This window comes from Brienomyrus brachyistius, chromosome 1 (assembly GCF_023856365.1).
Source record: "Brienomyrus brachyistius isolate T26 chromosome 1, BBRACH_0.4, whole genome shotgun sequence".
NCBI lineage: Eukaryota > Metazoa > Chordata > Actinopteri > Osteoglossiformes > Mormyridae > Brienomyrus > Brienomyrus brachyistius.
Genome location: NC_064533.1, coordinates 14,579,756 through 14,596,915, shown reverse-complemented (window position 1 = coordinate 14,596,915; position 17,160 = coordinate 14,579,756). Strand labels below are relative to the sequence as shown.

The window sequence follows — 17,160 nt, the reverse complement described above, 5'->3', positions numbered from 1 at the left end:
TCGACACTCCCGATGTCAACATTCGGGATTCTGTTACGGGCCGCAGTTAGTAAAGGGGCGCGGGAAATTGTCAAATTTCGGCAAGATTGTTCCCGTTAACTTAAATAGAGCAAACAGCACTAATGACAGTGTGATGAGACATGGCTAATTTACCATAGCTGGTACAGCTGCGGAGGGAGTTTTTTTCTTTAACATGTTTAAGTGGCTATTTTGCTGATTGCAGAGCCAGAACAATCATCTTGCATCGGGAGGCCTCTGAGCCAACCCCCCCCCCCCCCCCCCCCCCACCAAAGCACTTCAACATTACGTCAGCTCAATTCCCGTCCCATACATATCCCGGGCACGTCCATGCTGGACCACTTTGCTGGACACGTGGCGGTCAATAGGACCCCCAGAAAGGTGTCCCCATCCAACCGGCGACTCTTAGTGAGATCCTCGCCGCACGCCCTGGACGCCGGCCGCGTGGAAAAACATTGTTCCTCTCACCCCCCGCTTTCACGAGCAGAGGATTTGATGATTTACGCGGACGGCAGATATAGGCACACGGGAAGCATTAAACATGTTACTGCTGGCGATTATTCCCTGGGCAAAGGTGATACCGGATGGCCTCAAGGAGCTCTTTAACAGAATTCCTCTGTGGAGAAAATCGGGGGGATTTTTGGATTGGCAGGGGACAGAGCAAGGCCATCTATTTTCCAAATCCGGCCCCGTTTTACTTGCCATTACGGCATTTACACTTCAGAGCGCTCACCCAGTCTTACCACAGTGTGCCCCGGGGGCTCATGGGCTATGGTCCAACAGATTTTAGGAGTCTGACTAAATCCCTCGTTCCTTTGCAGAAAGGAAAGGGTTTGGCCCTATCCAGTAAGGAAAATCATCTTTATGGAGGGAAAAGTGAGAATTTTAGTCTCACAGGAAGCAAGAAGGTCACTGTCTAGGACAACACGTCCCGCTGCTGGAGCACAAAGAGTCTCCTTTGAAGCGATCATCAGAGCCAGGAGACCTTGGGGGAGTGTTTCTTGGATTGACATTGCTATAGGTTTCAGTCGTGGCGCAAAACAAAGGAACCACGTGAGGTTAATATACACAGGAAAGCTGTGCAGCAACCTTGACTTGACACCGTGTTTCCGAGAGTTTCCTTATCAAAGGCTAGTGCATCAACTGGAAAAACACTCCAGCAATAAACGACAAGCGATTCTATACATTTGGGTCAATTCACGAGGCCTTAGCCGGCCAGTGTGACAGATGTGAAACTCTGCCATGCTTCATAGAGAATTATGCATCTGCCGGCCCAAACCTGCAGATTTATGGCAGTGGAAGGAACCATATTATTTTATATTTATAAGCATGGACATTATTAAAAAAAACCAAGCCAAACGTCTCACTTTATCTTTCTTGCCGGGATCTTTCCTGGAGAAGGATGAGCGGCAATCCATGCACATGGGTCTATAAATCAAATCCGCGCTTCAAACGAATGCCGCTTGATTTCTCTGAGCCGATATAAGTGGTTTTCATAACTAAACCCTGGACTGCAAGCATGGAAGCACGACATCCTCATTTTGTTTTTGGTATTGATCTTTTAAGGGGTTCCTGATCGGGGGAAACTAGATTCATAAGTGGAAAATTGTGGCTGACTCGTGTTCGGCTTTATGTTCCACGCAAAAATAAAAACAAATAAAATTTACGTTTGAAACGTTTCTTAAACTACAAACATATATCGAAAATAAAGTTGAAAATTTACTATAATAGTAAACTTCCACTGCCTAAACACGGGGAGAAAAACTGTGACAGTTTTTTTGTGACAGTGACGATTCATTCCAAAACCATTGTCCAAAAAACGACGGCACCTTCCACACATAACCTCGTGACTATACTATACTATACTATACTATACTATATTCTTAAAGTGACATTGCACCCATTAGACACATTATTAAACAGAAATGAAAGAACTAAAACATTAATAACAAAATAAAACTGAACTAAATATTATGCCTTAACTATTTAACCTCCTAGGACACACTTGGCTCCTATAGCTTTTTTTACTCCTTCACTGTAAGCAATTGGGGAAGTTTCATGGTCATTTTAACCTGGGCACGTTCACTTTCGTTGCCTTTTTTAAAATTTTTATTCTTTTGGGACAAATTGAATATGAAAAATAAAGGAAGGGTGATCACTAGGACAGAAGCTACCACAGAACTGTAGAAGTGGCTACAAGGTTAAAAATGAATTTGATCAAAACTTCAGGAGGATTGTTATAGCCATTGTGACGGCAGTGATCCCAGATTTAGATCTGAGTCACTATTGTTTGCTTCTTCAGGTAATTTTTGACAGTTTGACTGTATGAACGCCACGTTGTAAATGTGTTTAAACTTTCTTCTAGTGACCTGGCCTCGAACGAGCTTCACACAGTGGATCCGCACGCCTTCTCTAATCTGCTCTCATTAATCAAACTGTGAGCACTGTTTCATTCATCCGTCTGCTCCCGTCTTTTGTCCCGAATCAATAATCCACTGCCTGTCCCACTAGCGCACAGGCAGAGCATAAACGGTCTTAATGACTCCCAGGTGCCGACCCGGACAGCCCCACGCTAAAATGCTCCCCCTTGCTCCCCACTCATGTCCCGCAGGGACCTCTCCTCAAACCAGCTCACATCTCTGCCTGTGGTGGGACTTCATGGCCTCACGCACTTGAAGCTTGCCGGCAACGAGGGGCTGCAGGAGTTGCTGTCCGCTGAAAGCTTCCCCAAACTCAGGTAAGGGGGCGGAGCCTCCACGTCACATGGTATCATACGTCTTTCATTTATTGGCTGTAGTTTCCGAATGTGCACTTAGCACCTGCTTAGATGTTCATCAACCATTCCCTTCTTAGCATCTGAACCATCCCGTCGCCTCTGGCACTCCGGCTGCTCTTTATTACGGGTGATTGGTTTTAACGTTCGGTCATCTGTGGGCTCTGCAGGGTGATGGAGATGCCCTACGCCTTCCAGTGTTGTGCCTTTGTCTCCTGTGAGAGGTCCCTGGATCTCTGGGACCAAGAGGAGAGCAGCAGGAAGGATGAGCTGGGTCGGGGAGACCATGGCGGCATGTCCAACCCAGGTACATTTCTTCTCATTTTTTTAGTGTATCTTCACTGGAATGTGTGTTTAGACAACCAGGATATGGGCATGGCAGCTCCTAACTCTCACCACTATTTCATAACTTTTAGTTATGGCCCTCTGCTTCTAGTCCATGCTATTTTTGGTTTGTGCAGCCAATATTTGCCATTCAGGGTAGCTAAACAGTGATTGGAGGGAACTCCCAATACTGAAACCCAGCACCTCACAGACCATTCATTCATCCACGATTCCGGATCTTTTAACTCACATACAGCTGGCAACTGGCAAGCCTCAGATTTGAACTATAGTAACAGATATTTTTACACAAAGCGTGATGTAGCATATTTTAAAAATTACCCATCTGTTTGAGGGTATGTACCTTGCTCAAGGCTATGATATCAGGGTGCCCTTCTGCAACTTGACCCTGTCATATTTTTGGTCATAAGTCCAGGTTATTAAGCACTGTACTAATTTCTGTCCTGCCCTCAAGTGCAATACGGAAACTGAGTGATGGACTTGACTTTTAGCTAAACGAACAGACATATATGGAATCCATGTGTTTTAGACATGGAGAACACCTGAACCAACAGCTGTAAATCCCACTGAAAACATCTCTGCAAGTGAGGCATTGCAAATGTGCACCCCGCCCAGGAGGAAAACTGCTATGTAAATTAAAACCGTATCTGATTCCAGAAGACCATGACCTGGAGGACTTCCTCCTGGACCTTGAGGAAGATCCGAAGTCTCACCACTCGGTGCAGTGCTCCCCGGCTCCAGGTAAGACAAGAACGTCAGACCTTCGGTTGAGACTTGGAGCTAAATTCCATTCCATATGGCAGTGGTTTTCGGGTCAGTCCTTAGGGTCCTTCAGCCAATTGTCAGTCATTCCAGTAAGAGCACACATGATTTTACTAGCCGATAAATTATCCTAGCTACCAGGTTATGAAGACATGGCGTAGCTACGTACATTATCCTTGGACCCAAGCAGACGCAGAATGTAACTTTATTTGCTGTTTTTTCTTATTTCCAGTATCATGGAAACATGTTGGTATGACTAGTGCCTGCACGTTTTGGTCCACTGATTGATTTGTGGATCTTCTGTACTATCTTAGCCATAGCTCTGTGATCCTGGCACTCAACTGTGTCGTTACATCAATAAGTCAAATGATGGTATCCGATATCTTTTCAGGTATCAGTCAATCACTAAGTGAAAGGTGAATGAGAATCTTATAATAACCATCTTGATATAGTAATCCAAAGAGCCTCAACTGCTGTAAGTAGCTTAAAAAATACGTTGAATTTCCAACTAAATTAATTGCCATCTTTAATGTTTGGCTACAGGACCATTCCGCCCCTGTTATCACCTGTTTGGGAGCTGGCTCATCCGCAGCGGGGTGTGGATCATCGTGGTGCTGTCCCTGGTCTGCAATGCCTTGGTGGTGGTCACCGTCTTCTTGTCACCCAATTTTGTGTCCCCGGCTAAGTACCTAGTTGGCCTCCTAGCTACAGCCAACAGCCTTATGGGCCTCTCCAGCGGCATCCTCGCAGTGGTAGACGCCCTGACCTTTGGCAGCTTTGCTAGGTACGGTGCCTGGTGGGAGAGGGGTGCCGGCTGCAAGATTATCGGCTTCCTGTCCGTCTTCGCATCGGAGAGCTGCATCTTCCTGCTAACGGCCGCTGCTCTAGAGCGTGGACTTTGCATCTGCAGCTCAAAGAGGGCCGAGCCCAAGTCTTCCATGGGGAGCATCAAGGTCGTCTCGACCCTGTGCTTCGTCGTGGCTCTGGCCATTACCATCCTGCCCCTGCTACACGTGGGCGAATATGGCGTCTCTTCCCTGTGTTTCCCATTGCCCTTTGGGGAGCCTTCTAGCTTGGGCTTTATGGTCGCCCTAGTGCTGCTCAACTCCCTCTGCTACTTCGTCATGACGGTCACCTATACAAGGCTGTACTGCAACCTGGAGAAGGGTGAGCTGGACCACTTCACAGACAGTGCCATGGTCAAGCATGTAGCCTGGCTGCTGTTTGCCAACTGCCTCCTGTACTTCCCCGTGGCCTTCCTGTCCTTCTCCTCACTGCTCAGCCTCTCCTTCATCAGCCCCGAAGTGGTCAAGTCCGTCTTGCTGGTCATCGTCCCCTTGCCAGCGTGCCTCAACCCCTTGCTCTACATGCTCTTTAACCCCGACTTCAAGGAGGACATGAACTCCCTCCTCAAGCGCGCCCCCCGGCTTAGGAAGAGCCAGCAGGCTAGCCTGGTCTCCCTCAACTCTGAAGACGCCGAGAAACAGTCCTGCGACTCGACGCAGGCCCTGGTCACTCTGTCCTCCACCGAGCGGTCGGCGGGAAAGTTGCAGCGGCAGAGTGCGGAGGCCTACCGCCCACCGGTGCCATTCGTCCCATGCCGTTAGGCTGCAACGTTGGGCGACCATCTTGGGTTGACTTCATCCCGTAGCACCAGACTCTCCTGACTGCAATTCTGAATTGCGGGTGAGAACTGTACACAAAGACATCATGCTAGTTCAGTTACGGAAAGTAGCCAGGGAAGAGGTAGGGGTCGCAAAGCATTGGACCGAAGGAAAACCGAGCTCCGCTTAACCAATCCGCAAGAGCCCAAATGTCTACGTTAATCTGAGTAAGTGCTGCATTTACCTCGCTGAAGTGTTTCTCAGTATAGAGCACATAGTGAAATCTCATTTCTCCTACTCAACGTCAAATCATTCATGGGCATTAAAGCATCGATGTAAGTAACACAGGACTGGACTCTATCTTAAGTTCAAACTCATAATGAATCGTATGAAATGAAGGTACTTACCACGCGTCCACATGGGGATTTTTTTTTGTTTTAGTGAGTTTTTTCTTTTCATTTTCCTGTTTTTCACATTGATGCTGTGGCTTAATAACAGATATTTACATTTACAGTACAGTACATTGCTTAGCAAGTATCTCATGCTGGTTCAGTTGGAACTTAAATTAAGTGTAAAATGTAATAAATTTATGTAACAAATTAAAAACAGAAGTCCTTAATGGGACAGGGCGATAGTATACAATTTAAAACACATTTAATCAAAGCTTACAAGGTAGCAGTTCCAATATTGCATTGGGTCTCATTTATTCTAAGTTCTGTCACACAATCTCATCTGGGTATCATTTGTTATCGGTGTGTCACGTAACCACAATATTTGTACAAACATTTTGTAACAAATTCAGGGTTTTGCCAAATAGTCACTAAGTTTCTTCAGTTGGTGTTATAATGATATCCAGCTACAGGGGGTTGCTAAGATCCTGTTTTTAATAGAACTTATTATCTGTATGTATGTCTCACTGAAGCCGCGCATGTTTGTATAGTTGTACTGTGACAATCTCGTTATCCAGCATAGATTACGACAGCGATCGCTAAAATTATTTCCTTGTATGTATTATTGAGTTGATTATCGATCAGTCTTGGATCACTTGTCGGTTTATTTTCCCTGTTCACGCTCTCTGTCGATGCCTCGTTTTTCTGCTCCAAGATCCGTGTTTCCTTGGCCTGCGTCACCACATCGTCCTCGTCTCTGAAATCTGATCCTACGTTTGGAGGCCGTTTCCTGTCTGGTGACAACCCGTTTCCCAGAGTGTTCTCCAGGTATCGAAAAGCACTTAATGGCCTCGAATGAGCTCGTTAACGCGGTAGCTTCATGCTAACTTGTGAAGCTGTCAGTTGACTTACGGCAAACAAAGTAGGTGACAACACAATGTTGCTTGCTCAGCTTCCTGAAGTTCAGAGAGGTATTGGGGATAGACGTAGCCACCCAGTCCTCTTCGTTCAGTGCTTCAATTTCTTGTGCTGAAACACTTATGGGATATTATGCCCTCTTTGTGGAATCGTCATGGGTATCTGACCAACAACATATGGCTAATCCACCTTTGTAGGGTTGCTTCAATTACTGTAAAGTGATGATGTCCCAAGGTGCGAGGTCACAGGTCACGCCTGCAAATTTGTGATGATGCCATCAACGCTTCCCACTCTGGTCCTTCATCTGCACTTCAGAAGACATCAAAACCCTGTCACCGGATCCTATAGATCAGTGTTTCCCAATCCAGACTTTGGGGACCCACAGACAGCCTGGGTTTTTGCTCCCTCCCAGCTCCAAAACGTGGACTGTCTGGAAGGTAGCTGGGAGGGAGCAAAAATGTGGACTGTCTGGAAGGGAGCTGGGAGGGAGCAAAAATGTGGACTGTCTGGAAGGGAGCTGGGAGGGAGCAAAAATGTGGACTGTCTGGCAGGGAGCTGGGAGGAAGCAAAAATGTGGACCATCTGTGGGTCCCTGAGGATTTTCAACCTATTTAAAAATCCCGGATGAGGCACTCTGCTGTGGCGGAAATGGCATGGCAGCGGGAGAGGGAGAGGGCGATGGCCACGTCGAAAACAGGCAAAAGCCTCTGATTCTTCTCTGCCGTTCCTCTAAGTGGACGTGGTTTTGGTCGTCCCCCCCCCGGCTTCGATTTTCCATCCGGAACGTGCGCGCAAACAACCGCAGGAAGTCGGCAGGGGTGGAGGTTGCGTATGCCGCCATAATTAACCTGCCCTTGGCAGCTCCTCTGTTTGAAATGCAGATGACATCCGAAAGAGACGTCCGGCCCCAAGATGGACTGAGATGCGTCTGATTATTAGAACCAGAGGTGGACGCTCTTCTGTGTCCGGACCGTATCTGCAGAGTTATTCCGTCCATTGGCTTCTTAAAATGAGCCGTTTGCTAACAACCCCCCGCCCCCCCCCCCCTCCCCAAATGGCCCCACACCCCCAAAATCCTTGTGCTTTTGTTCATTAAGAGTAGTGCTGGTTCATAAATCACCACACCAGTGATACCATAAACCATGAATTGTAGTGTCTGTTACAACCCCCCTCCACCCCCGCATGACCAGGAATAGCCTGTAAATGTAACACATTTATACATTAATTGCTCGTTAGACAGTTTTATTACCCGCATAGGTCAACGAGTTGCCGGAAAACCCATCTTGCTTTTTTAAAATTGCATTTTATTAACGTGTCTTGACTTCTCTTGTTTCGTTGTTGAACAGATTCTCAGATTGGAGGCAAAGCTATTTTTTTACGATCTTTTAAGAAATTAAAGGTGTATAAATATAGAGTTGTATTTATAACTAAAGATATACGTGTAAAGGAGAGCTTTGGTGCGAATCTGAATTTCAGAGCACACAGATGAGTATTCTCTTGCTCCCAGCTCCCAGTAGAACCAGTGGTGTCTTCGCATTCTTAGGTGCTGTACATAGAACCAACCTTTTTTTTTATTGGTGTGTTAAATATATGTAATTTGTAATAAAGGATTTACCAAATGAGCAGAAGCTGACGTGTGCGTGATGCATTTTCTGTTCTCTGCGTCTATATGACTTATGAACGGCGGTCGTTTGAGGTACTGTCTGCTATAGGCTAAAGCGTAATAGGAAAGGTGAGAGCTGCGGTTTATCTCTGTCTGTAAAACATCTTTAAATAGCCAAGCGGATCAAAATACCACGGCTTTGGGTAATGGAAAAAACGTTGCAACAATTAGACATCCCTGTCTCCATGAGTAACGTACGTCGTCTTATAAACAATTCATTATCTGCGGCCTGATTTTATGGTTTTTCCAGACATGCCTTTATAAATACATGAGTCACGTATATACAAATTCGTCTTCTAGCACAACCCCACGAAGCCAGAATACGCAAATTTCGATGAATATGTTTGTTATCCTATCAGCTGTGACATTGTTATTGCAATTTCTGGCCAGACCGTGCGTGCAAAATCAACACTTAGTTGACTCCCGCAGAGTGACAGTTGCATAAACTGCATCAAGGACAGCGAGGTCAAGGGTAATATTTCAAATGCAAGGAAAGCGGTGGGGACAGTCATGCATCTCACACTTTTGCAGGAATCACAGGGGGGATTTGATTCAACTGTCACCTGCGCATGTCACGTAAGGTGACACTTTCTTAACCTTCTGAACCCCACATGACCCTTCTCACACCGAAAATACACACCTGCTCGCAAAAGACGTGGCATCCATATAAAGTTACACATGCCCAGAAGCTCCTTTTCCTGACTGTGCTATACAGCGCTACAGGTGTGACCTGCAGCACCAGTCAAGAGTTTGGACACACCTACCCATAGAAGTATTTATTTCTGCTATTTTCTACATTTTAGAATAAAGACATCAAACGTATAAAATTACATATATGGAATAATGCACTCAACAAAAAAAGACAAAACAAAAAAATAATTTGTTGGGGGCGGGGGGGAAGCTCTGTGGGTTGGGACTCTGAAGGTTGCTGGTTCAAATCCCGTGATCAGCAGAGTCACATCACCACTGGGCCCTTGAGTTAGGCCCTTAACACTAAGACTGACTGAGCCTACTTTCTCCTCTCCATCAGTTTCGTGAGGTGCCTTCTGGGATGTTTTTCTAGCTGTCCTGACGGAGGGCCGCGATATATGCTGAGCTCTCATTGGCTACTTTTCTTCATTCTCTGGTCAAACCTCCAAAACTATTTCTGCTGTGTTTAGGTCAGGTGGCCAGGTCGTGATGCAACACGCTATCACTCTCCTTAGTTGGTAGCTTTTTCTGTTCTTTGAGTGATTTGTATCTGATCGATATGCAAAATTAACAGGTGGTTTCAATCTTTGTGTAATTGATTGTTTTATTTGAGGAGAGGGTGGGTTTAGAATTGTTCGTGGAGCTCTTGTTTGGCTGATTATAGGCCCCTATGCTCTTGACTGACCAGTCAAGTGAGAATGACACCTTCCTTAGTTATGCCCTGATGAAGGCACAAGCTACTGAATTTTAGCTTAAGGAGTGCCTTGATTTGTAGAATTTTTCTCTTTTGTTTCATGGAATCTTTTCCCCTGATACCAAACAGCACCCGACTCAAAGAACATTTAGACTTTTCAAGATAGAACATGCGTATAACTCCAAACTCATTTGTAATGTGTATAGTTCAGGTGGCAAGGTCATGTGCTGTAACACTCTATCCCCTGGGGGTGGTTTGGTTTGTCTAGTCTCTTGTCTGGTACGGTATCTTAAGGAATATCGGCACGTCCTTCACCATTCACTGCTTCATTTAGGAAAACGGCGATGTCACATCTTTGTTTAAATGCTACCCTGCTTCTCCCCTTCCTTTCACCCCATATTAACGGACGCAGCTATTTGTTAGTACATTTCCTGCCACCCAAATGTTCAGCGTTTCCACACATATGAAAGCAAAACGAATAAATCCATCACAGATCACCAAGGTCGCGGCCTGTCTTTGCCGAAATGATCCTGAACATCTGTTGGATGTGTTGGAGATGTGTATTTGCAGCGTACCATAAATTATATAATCAATTTATTTTCTTTTCTAATTTAACTGTAAGCTCACGAAGACAAAATAATCATTTCAAAATGCGGTGGGTATTAGTAAAGCACAAGTCCAGCCCTCAGAAGATTTTTATGTGGAAAATAGAAGAAGAAGAAACTTCTGGAAGTGAACAGGAAGGTGATGCATTTGCCTCATAACTGTGACACAAAACAAATAGCTAGCTAGACCACTTCTGTGTCGGGCATTCGGCGAGGGACTAGGCCAGATGAGCAGACTTCCTGGCTCAGATTGCCAGGAAGCATTTGTGAGTTGGTGTAGCGCCATTACAGTGTCTACATACACACCACAAGTAGCTACTCTCTGGGAGACTGGCATTAGGAGTCACTCAATATGTAAGAAACTGACTGCCTGGCCCAACCACGGGAGAGCTTAGCATACGGATAGGCTTCCCCCACAGAGCGCAAAATGACTCGTTGGGGTAACGGCAGCTCTAAAATCATCTCCCCCCACAATAACCAACAGCACACATGCTAATTATTCTGTTGCTCAGGCAGAAAGTAAACAGACATCTATCAAGGAGGGTATGAACAATGTGTTTACTGAGGGAGCCCTCTCCCCCTCCCCGATGGTTCCTCTGCCCTCAGTCCGACGCACAGGAATGCGCATGTTTAACTGCGAGTTCAGGTTCAGATGGACGCTTTGGTTCAGCTGTGGTTGAAACGCAAACCAAACCAAACAAATCGGTCGCAATTTTCCATTTGATTAAGGAGGGGCCGGTTGCGGGAGGATATGCAGGCTGTTTGCAGCACTCGGAGATGACCCAGGCTGAGTTAATTTGGACTGGACCATCTCCGGTGGTGGGCCGGCGCATCCTGTGATCCGATTCACCTCATTTCTCCCAGACAAAGAATCCTTTGCCCCTGGTCTTTTGCCGACCACCTGCAGCAGCATGGCTGCTTAGGCATCCTACCAACATAGCACCAGATAAATAAATATTGTCTAAGGGACTCCTGCCTCTTTGCCGTCACTGAACGCTGACCTTTTTCCATAAATAAAGTGCATGTTTAAAGTAGCCCTGTGTAGCTAAGCCTTCTGTGTGGAATTTCAAAGCACGTAGTTATATACATTTTTTCATACAGCAATTTGAAATGCAGCAGTTGACTCGGATGTAAAGGAACTGGAGCTAATACCCAGGTGAGACTTGATCAAGATTAACTCTAAAACCGATACGTAGAATATGGCCTCTGCTTAGGGATTTAGATGGATTTATCAAACTGTATGATAAGCCTGGTGTGAAGCAGTACAAAGTATTCAGGAATTTGTATCTCAGATTTGAGTTGCAAATAGAGGTGTTGCTCTATTGAGAACTAACTTGCCATTGACCAACACTCTACTTTTCACTGCAAGAGCAGCACTCTAGCCAATTAATGTCTAATTAAGGAGAAGGGGGAGCTCAAGGTATAGAGAAGCATAGTGGGTCTGTCGAGTGTTTCTCTCTCCCCCTTTCCATTTCCTCTCCTTGTCTCTCTCCTTCCTTCTGGTTAAAAACCATAATTAAAAATCAGCGCTCCCGTTTTCCACATCTGCTCTTCTGAGCTGGATATGCCTCAGTCCCCTTCTGGTTAAACAAACAGTCGAATCTCATTGGATATTTACTTAACAAAGCGAAGCTAATGACTTTGCATTTTCACCTGTGGCCTCCATATGCTAGAAAGGCTAAGATGTTTCATAATTCTGTAATCACTGAAGTCCTCATGGAACATTATGGCTTACGAGACCTTTCCTAAAATGGCAGCCGTTAGTTTCACAATGGCAGCATCTGGATACATTTCTCATTCACCTCACAGATGAGAGCCGGCCTTGGTTGCCTGGCCTCTGTCTGTTCCAAAAAGGATGCTGCGATCATCACGTTATATCGAGGCGCAGAGAGGCACGCAGACCTCAGCTGCTTTGATTTATTCCATCAGTTATCTCATGAGATCTGAAAAACCATTCAGTAGGAAGCTACACATGATTGACTACCCAGAATCCTCCTGTGCATCCTGGCACCTAGGCCCAATAGTAGCAGATGAGCTAAGGTCTGTCATAAGGAACTGACCACAGAGTCCAGTGGTTTGCTAGTCTGGACACTCCCTTGGGTTATGAAGCAGAAGGATTCGATTGAGGCGTAGATGCAGGCATGACAGATTGCTCTGCCCTTGAAGAACTACATTACTAGAATCAGTTTTATTGATTACACTTTACTTCACGGGGTACAAATACTTAGTGATAACTCAGTTACTGCTGAAGTACAAATTATGAACAAATCATGAACAAATATAGTTGCTGCTTGAGATAAAAGATGCGCCACGATTCATTATTGATGAACAAGCATGAGATTAGTATTTCACTCATTACTTGTTCCTTCAGTAGCTCATAAATGTTTTCAAAATTAACAGATATAGCAATAAATACAGTAACTGCTTGAGAAAGCATGTCATGGTTCATTAATGAATTAACATGAGCTCTGTATATAACTAAGACTTATGTATTAATTAACCACAAACTAAGTAATAGTATAATACTGTATTAATTGTGCCACATCATGTTACTGTTTTATTGTATTGTGTTGTAGTTTGATAATATTGAAAAGCACAAAAATTTATATTGTTGTAGAGCATTTTCAATAGCAAGATATTCTTATTTGTGATATTCTTGTCGCTTTTAATGGATTAATCAGTCCAAAATTGGCATCGTGCAGAACATCAGTATATTAACTCAAATCCTTGCATTCGTTGCAATGATCGTTGTATTAAAGTCTACTAATCACCAAACATACAGACAACCCTGACCGGCTTTGTAGTAAACACTTTTGAAGGTGCATTAGAAGACTTGATCTCCAGACACTTATAGTTAGAAAAACATTTATGGTCCTGCTGCGTTTCAGAGCTGTCGATGATTTACTGATAAAAGATATTACCCCCAGTATGTGTGTCATCAAGATTCATTGTTCTTCTGGCTTTATCTAGCCGTTGTAAGACAGCAGATAAGACTATGGCACAAGGTCTTCTGTGAGATGGTGTGCAGTGCAACGCTCACAGGCAAGTTATAAATCATGCCCCCCTCCTCCCCAGCGCAACTTTGAAGACCTTTGTTGGTCTTTATTGACTCTCCAAAAAAATCTTCCCAGTTTACTCAACTGATGTAATAATAATGAAGAAAAAAAAAAAACGTCTGGAATCAGTTACTCCCCGCATTCCTGTCTTTGATTGTTTTCCTGCTCTATTTATCCTTTGCTTGTAGCTGGCCTATTGAGAGGGTTTTGGCACAGGATCCTCATTAAGAGAGCAGGGTAAAGACAAACAGACAGCAGAATGTGATAAAGGCCATGGGCTCTCTGGCTATGGGAATCGCCTTTAATGTAATCAATCACACACAAATGATCAAAGTCCCTCCGGCAAAACAATGGCGTCCCATAAAGAATCAGACCCCTCCCACCAGGAACAGTCCGTAAGATAGCAGACGCGGAATGCAGTCTGCACACTTTGCCAGTCTTCCAAGAACTGGGAAATTGCCCCAAGTGGTGAATTTTTAGCGCAACTCTCTGTTCACATTAATATTGGAACCCCATTACTGTCTCATTGTGGTTTTACTGGGATTGCAGTGATGGAGAGGGGGGGGTTTCTGGGTAGTACAGAAAGCTTGTGGGCCTAGAGAGCTTACAGGGATGCCTGATGTCATGGTCAGTAGTGTGCCATCCTTACCAGAAAAGAGAACACAACATACACCACATGTATACACAGTCTTGGTTGCCCATTAGGAGAGTTAGACGGCTGCCTGATGGGGCACCCAGTTAGCAAGCCAATATACACTATATGGACAAAAGTACTGGGACACACCTGAATCACTGAATTCATTCTGAGGGGCTCAGTGAATTCAAGTGTGGTGAATTCAACTGTGATTGGCATTTAGGAACAACAGGCATTCAAACATGAAGTGGCAGAGCGCGTAAAGTAACAGAGCGGGGTCGCCGAGTGCTGAGGAGCAAAGTGTGTAAAAGTCATCAATGCTCTGTTGACTCAATAACTGCAGAGTTCCAAACTTCCTCTGGCATTAACTCCAGCACAAAAACTGTACGGGGGGGGGGGGGGGGACTTCATGGAATGGGCTTCCATGGCCGAGCAGCTGAATGCAAACCTCACATCACCAAGTACAATGCCAAGCATTGGATGAACTCCTGTAAAACATGTTGCCTTGACTCTGGAGCAGTGGAAACATGTTCTGTGGAGTAACGAATCACGCCTCTCTATCTGGCAGTTTGATGGATGAGTCTGGGTTTGGCGGAGAACTTTACCTGCCTGACTGCATTGTCCAAATTGGAAAGTTTGGTAGAGGGGGCGATAATGGAATGGGGTTGAGCTAGGCCCCTTAGTTACAGTAAAGGGAACTCTTAACGCTTCAGAATACAGACATTTAGAACAATTCTATGCTTCCAATTTTGTGGGAACAGTTTGAGAAAGGTCCCCTGTTCCAGCATGATTGTGCTCCAGTGCACAAAGCAAGGTCCATACAGGCACAGTTAAGTGAGTTTGGTGTGGAAGAACTTGACTGTCCTACACAGAGCCATGACTTCAACCCCATCAAACACCTTTGGGATGAACTAGAATGGAAGTTGCAAGCTAGTCCTTCACGTCTAACATCAGGGTCTGACCTCACCGATGCTCTTCTGGATGAGTGGGCAGAAGTTCCCACAGACACACTCCATAAACTTGTGCAAATCCTTCCCAGAAGAGTGGCAGCTGTTATAGCTACAAAGGAGGGACCAACTCCATGGTTATGCCTATGGATTTAGAAAGGGATGTCATAAAAGTTCCTGTAGGTGTAATAGCCAGGGGTCCTACTACGGTGAAGCTTGCATTGAGCTCCACCAAGGCTTCTACTAGTAGGCCACTCCATCAGTGGGCACACACACACACACACACACACACACACACACACACAGTCATGTAATCATTTCTTTTTGGGGACTGCTCATTAATTTCTATGGGAAAAATGCTAACTATAACATCATTAACCCCTACCCAACCCTAACCATAACCATAAGTAACCAAACAAATTTTCTTTTTGCATATTTAGTTTTTTCATTGCAGTCACGGATTTTTTATGAAACAGACTTTTCCATAAGGTAAAAAGAATGGGTATTCATCTTGTTGTGGGGACATTTGGTCCCCACAAGGTAAGGTATACCTAGGCCACACACACACACACACACACACACACACACACTCAGAGTAACTTTGTGTCACCATTTCACCTAACTGCTTATTTCTGGACTTAAGAGAGGAAAACAGAATGGCTGGAAGTAACCCGAGTATCTCTATGGAGAACCTGAGGGGGGGGGGGGGGGGGGGGGGTGACACCCCCAGCCCTGGAGGTGTGAGGTGACGTTGTCACCCACGGAGTCACCATCCTGCCAGAAAAGAACAGCATGCTTAAAACCAGCAACTTTAATTTTGTAAAAAAAAGCAAAATGCTTTAAAAAATATCTTCCACCACATTTAAACACTGTTTGGACTTTAAATGGGGAAAAGTACAAGACAGATAAAATATTTGGCACAGTTTGTATGACCCTAAATAAGACTAATTTGGGGTCCTTTAACGGCTGCCTCTAACTTTGCCAGTTGCTAGATAACAACCTCATTGCAAATAACAACAGTTAGCCACTCCTGGTGTAACATAACGCCAGGCTGTCTGTAAAGACGTACGAGCCCCCCCCCACCCACTGGTGACAGGACCCCACAGGGTTTTGTGACCACATGTACCCGTGTGGTCATGAATCTGGAGAGTTCCGCTCTTGCTTTTCCAGTATGTACTCTAACGTTTAATAAAACTGATTCCAGAGTGACCCAAACACATAACACAGTGAAAGTACCAAGAGTCCTTTTTCTGCCACAATTTGACTTTTAAATATTGGATTTTAGAATGGAGGGAAAACATCTGCAACCTTTTTCGTGTAAAATTTTATCTTGAGGATTATTGTAAAAGCCTCTCTTTTTGCATAATAGTTTTTTAAACCCCAAAACTAATAGGCAAGACTACTAAATTTAGTTGAAGTTAGGCCAGTAATGAGTCAATAGAAGGCACATGCTTTTTCAATTGTGGATATGTACCCCTTTTTCAAAGGCAAGACTTCCTGAAGTCTTTCTCAGATGCTGAGATTACGTTTGTACTGGGTTCTTTGCGTTTGCCGTGATCCTGCTGATGAATGTTAATTACCTCTCTCTGCTGCTTTGTACTCCTAAGAGACTAATAAAAACATGAAATTAGAATTTGCCCATGGCCTGTGAGTGTGTGTGTGCCTTGTGATGGACTGACATCCTGTCCAAGATGTCCCCTGCCTTGTGCCCCGTGACGAACTGGCATCCCGTCCAGATCATCCCCAGTGATGAACTTTCATCCCGCCCAGAGTGTCTTCTGACTCACGCCCCCAGTTGGACTGGCATCCCGCCTATATTGTGCTTCCTGCACTACACTCACGATGACCCTCTGATAAAAAGTTAAAAAAAAAAAAAAAAAAAAAGATAAATTCCATAAAAAAAAAAAAAAGTTACATGACCCTAATTAGCAGATACTTTTATCCAAAATAACATATTTCTGAGAAAGCAAGGTCAGAGAACCCCGATGCGATGGGGGGGGGGGGGGGTTAGGGACCTTGATCAGGGGCCCAACAATGAAACCACTAGTAACTTTGGGATTTGACC

General features: G+C 44.8%; 1 protein-coding gene across 2 annotated transcripts in view; it reads left to right on the top strand.

The window, feature by feature from the left end:
- The window catches only part of LOC125748760 (leucine-rich repeat-containing G-protein coupled receptor 5-like), a 51,012-nt gene extending 45,170 nt beyond the window's left edge, over positions 1-5,842 (top strand). Inside the window, exons 14-18 of one of the 2 annotated variants that reach the window (XM_049025311.1) lie at positions 2,384-2,455; positions 2,630-2,755; positions 2,962-3,098; positions 3,794-3,874; positions 4,439-5,842. In XM_049025311.1, coding sequence (XP_048881268.1) covers positions 2,384-2,455; positions 2,630-2,755; positions 2,962-3,098; positions 3,794-3,874; positions 4,439-5,502 — 1,480 coding nt within the window. In that variant the 3' untranslated portion in view covers positions 5,503-5,842. Of the gene's footprint in view, positions 1-2,383; positions 2,456-2,629; positions 2,756-2,961; positions 3,099-3,790; positions 3,875-4,438 lie in introns of both variants that reach the window. The other variant, XM_049025300.1, reaches the window with a different exon arrangement.
- Positions 5,843-17,160: the final 11,318 nt, after the last annotated feature.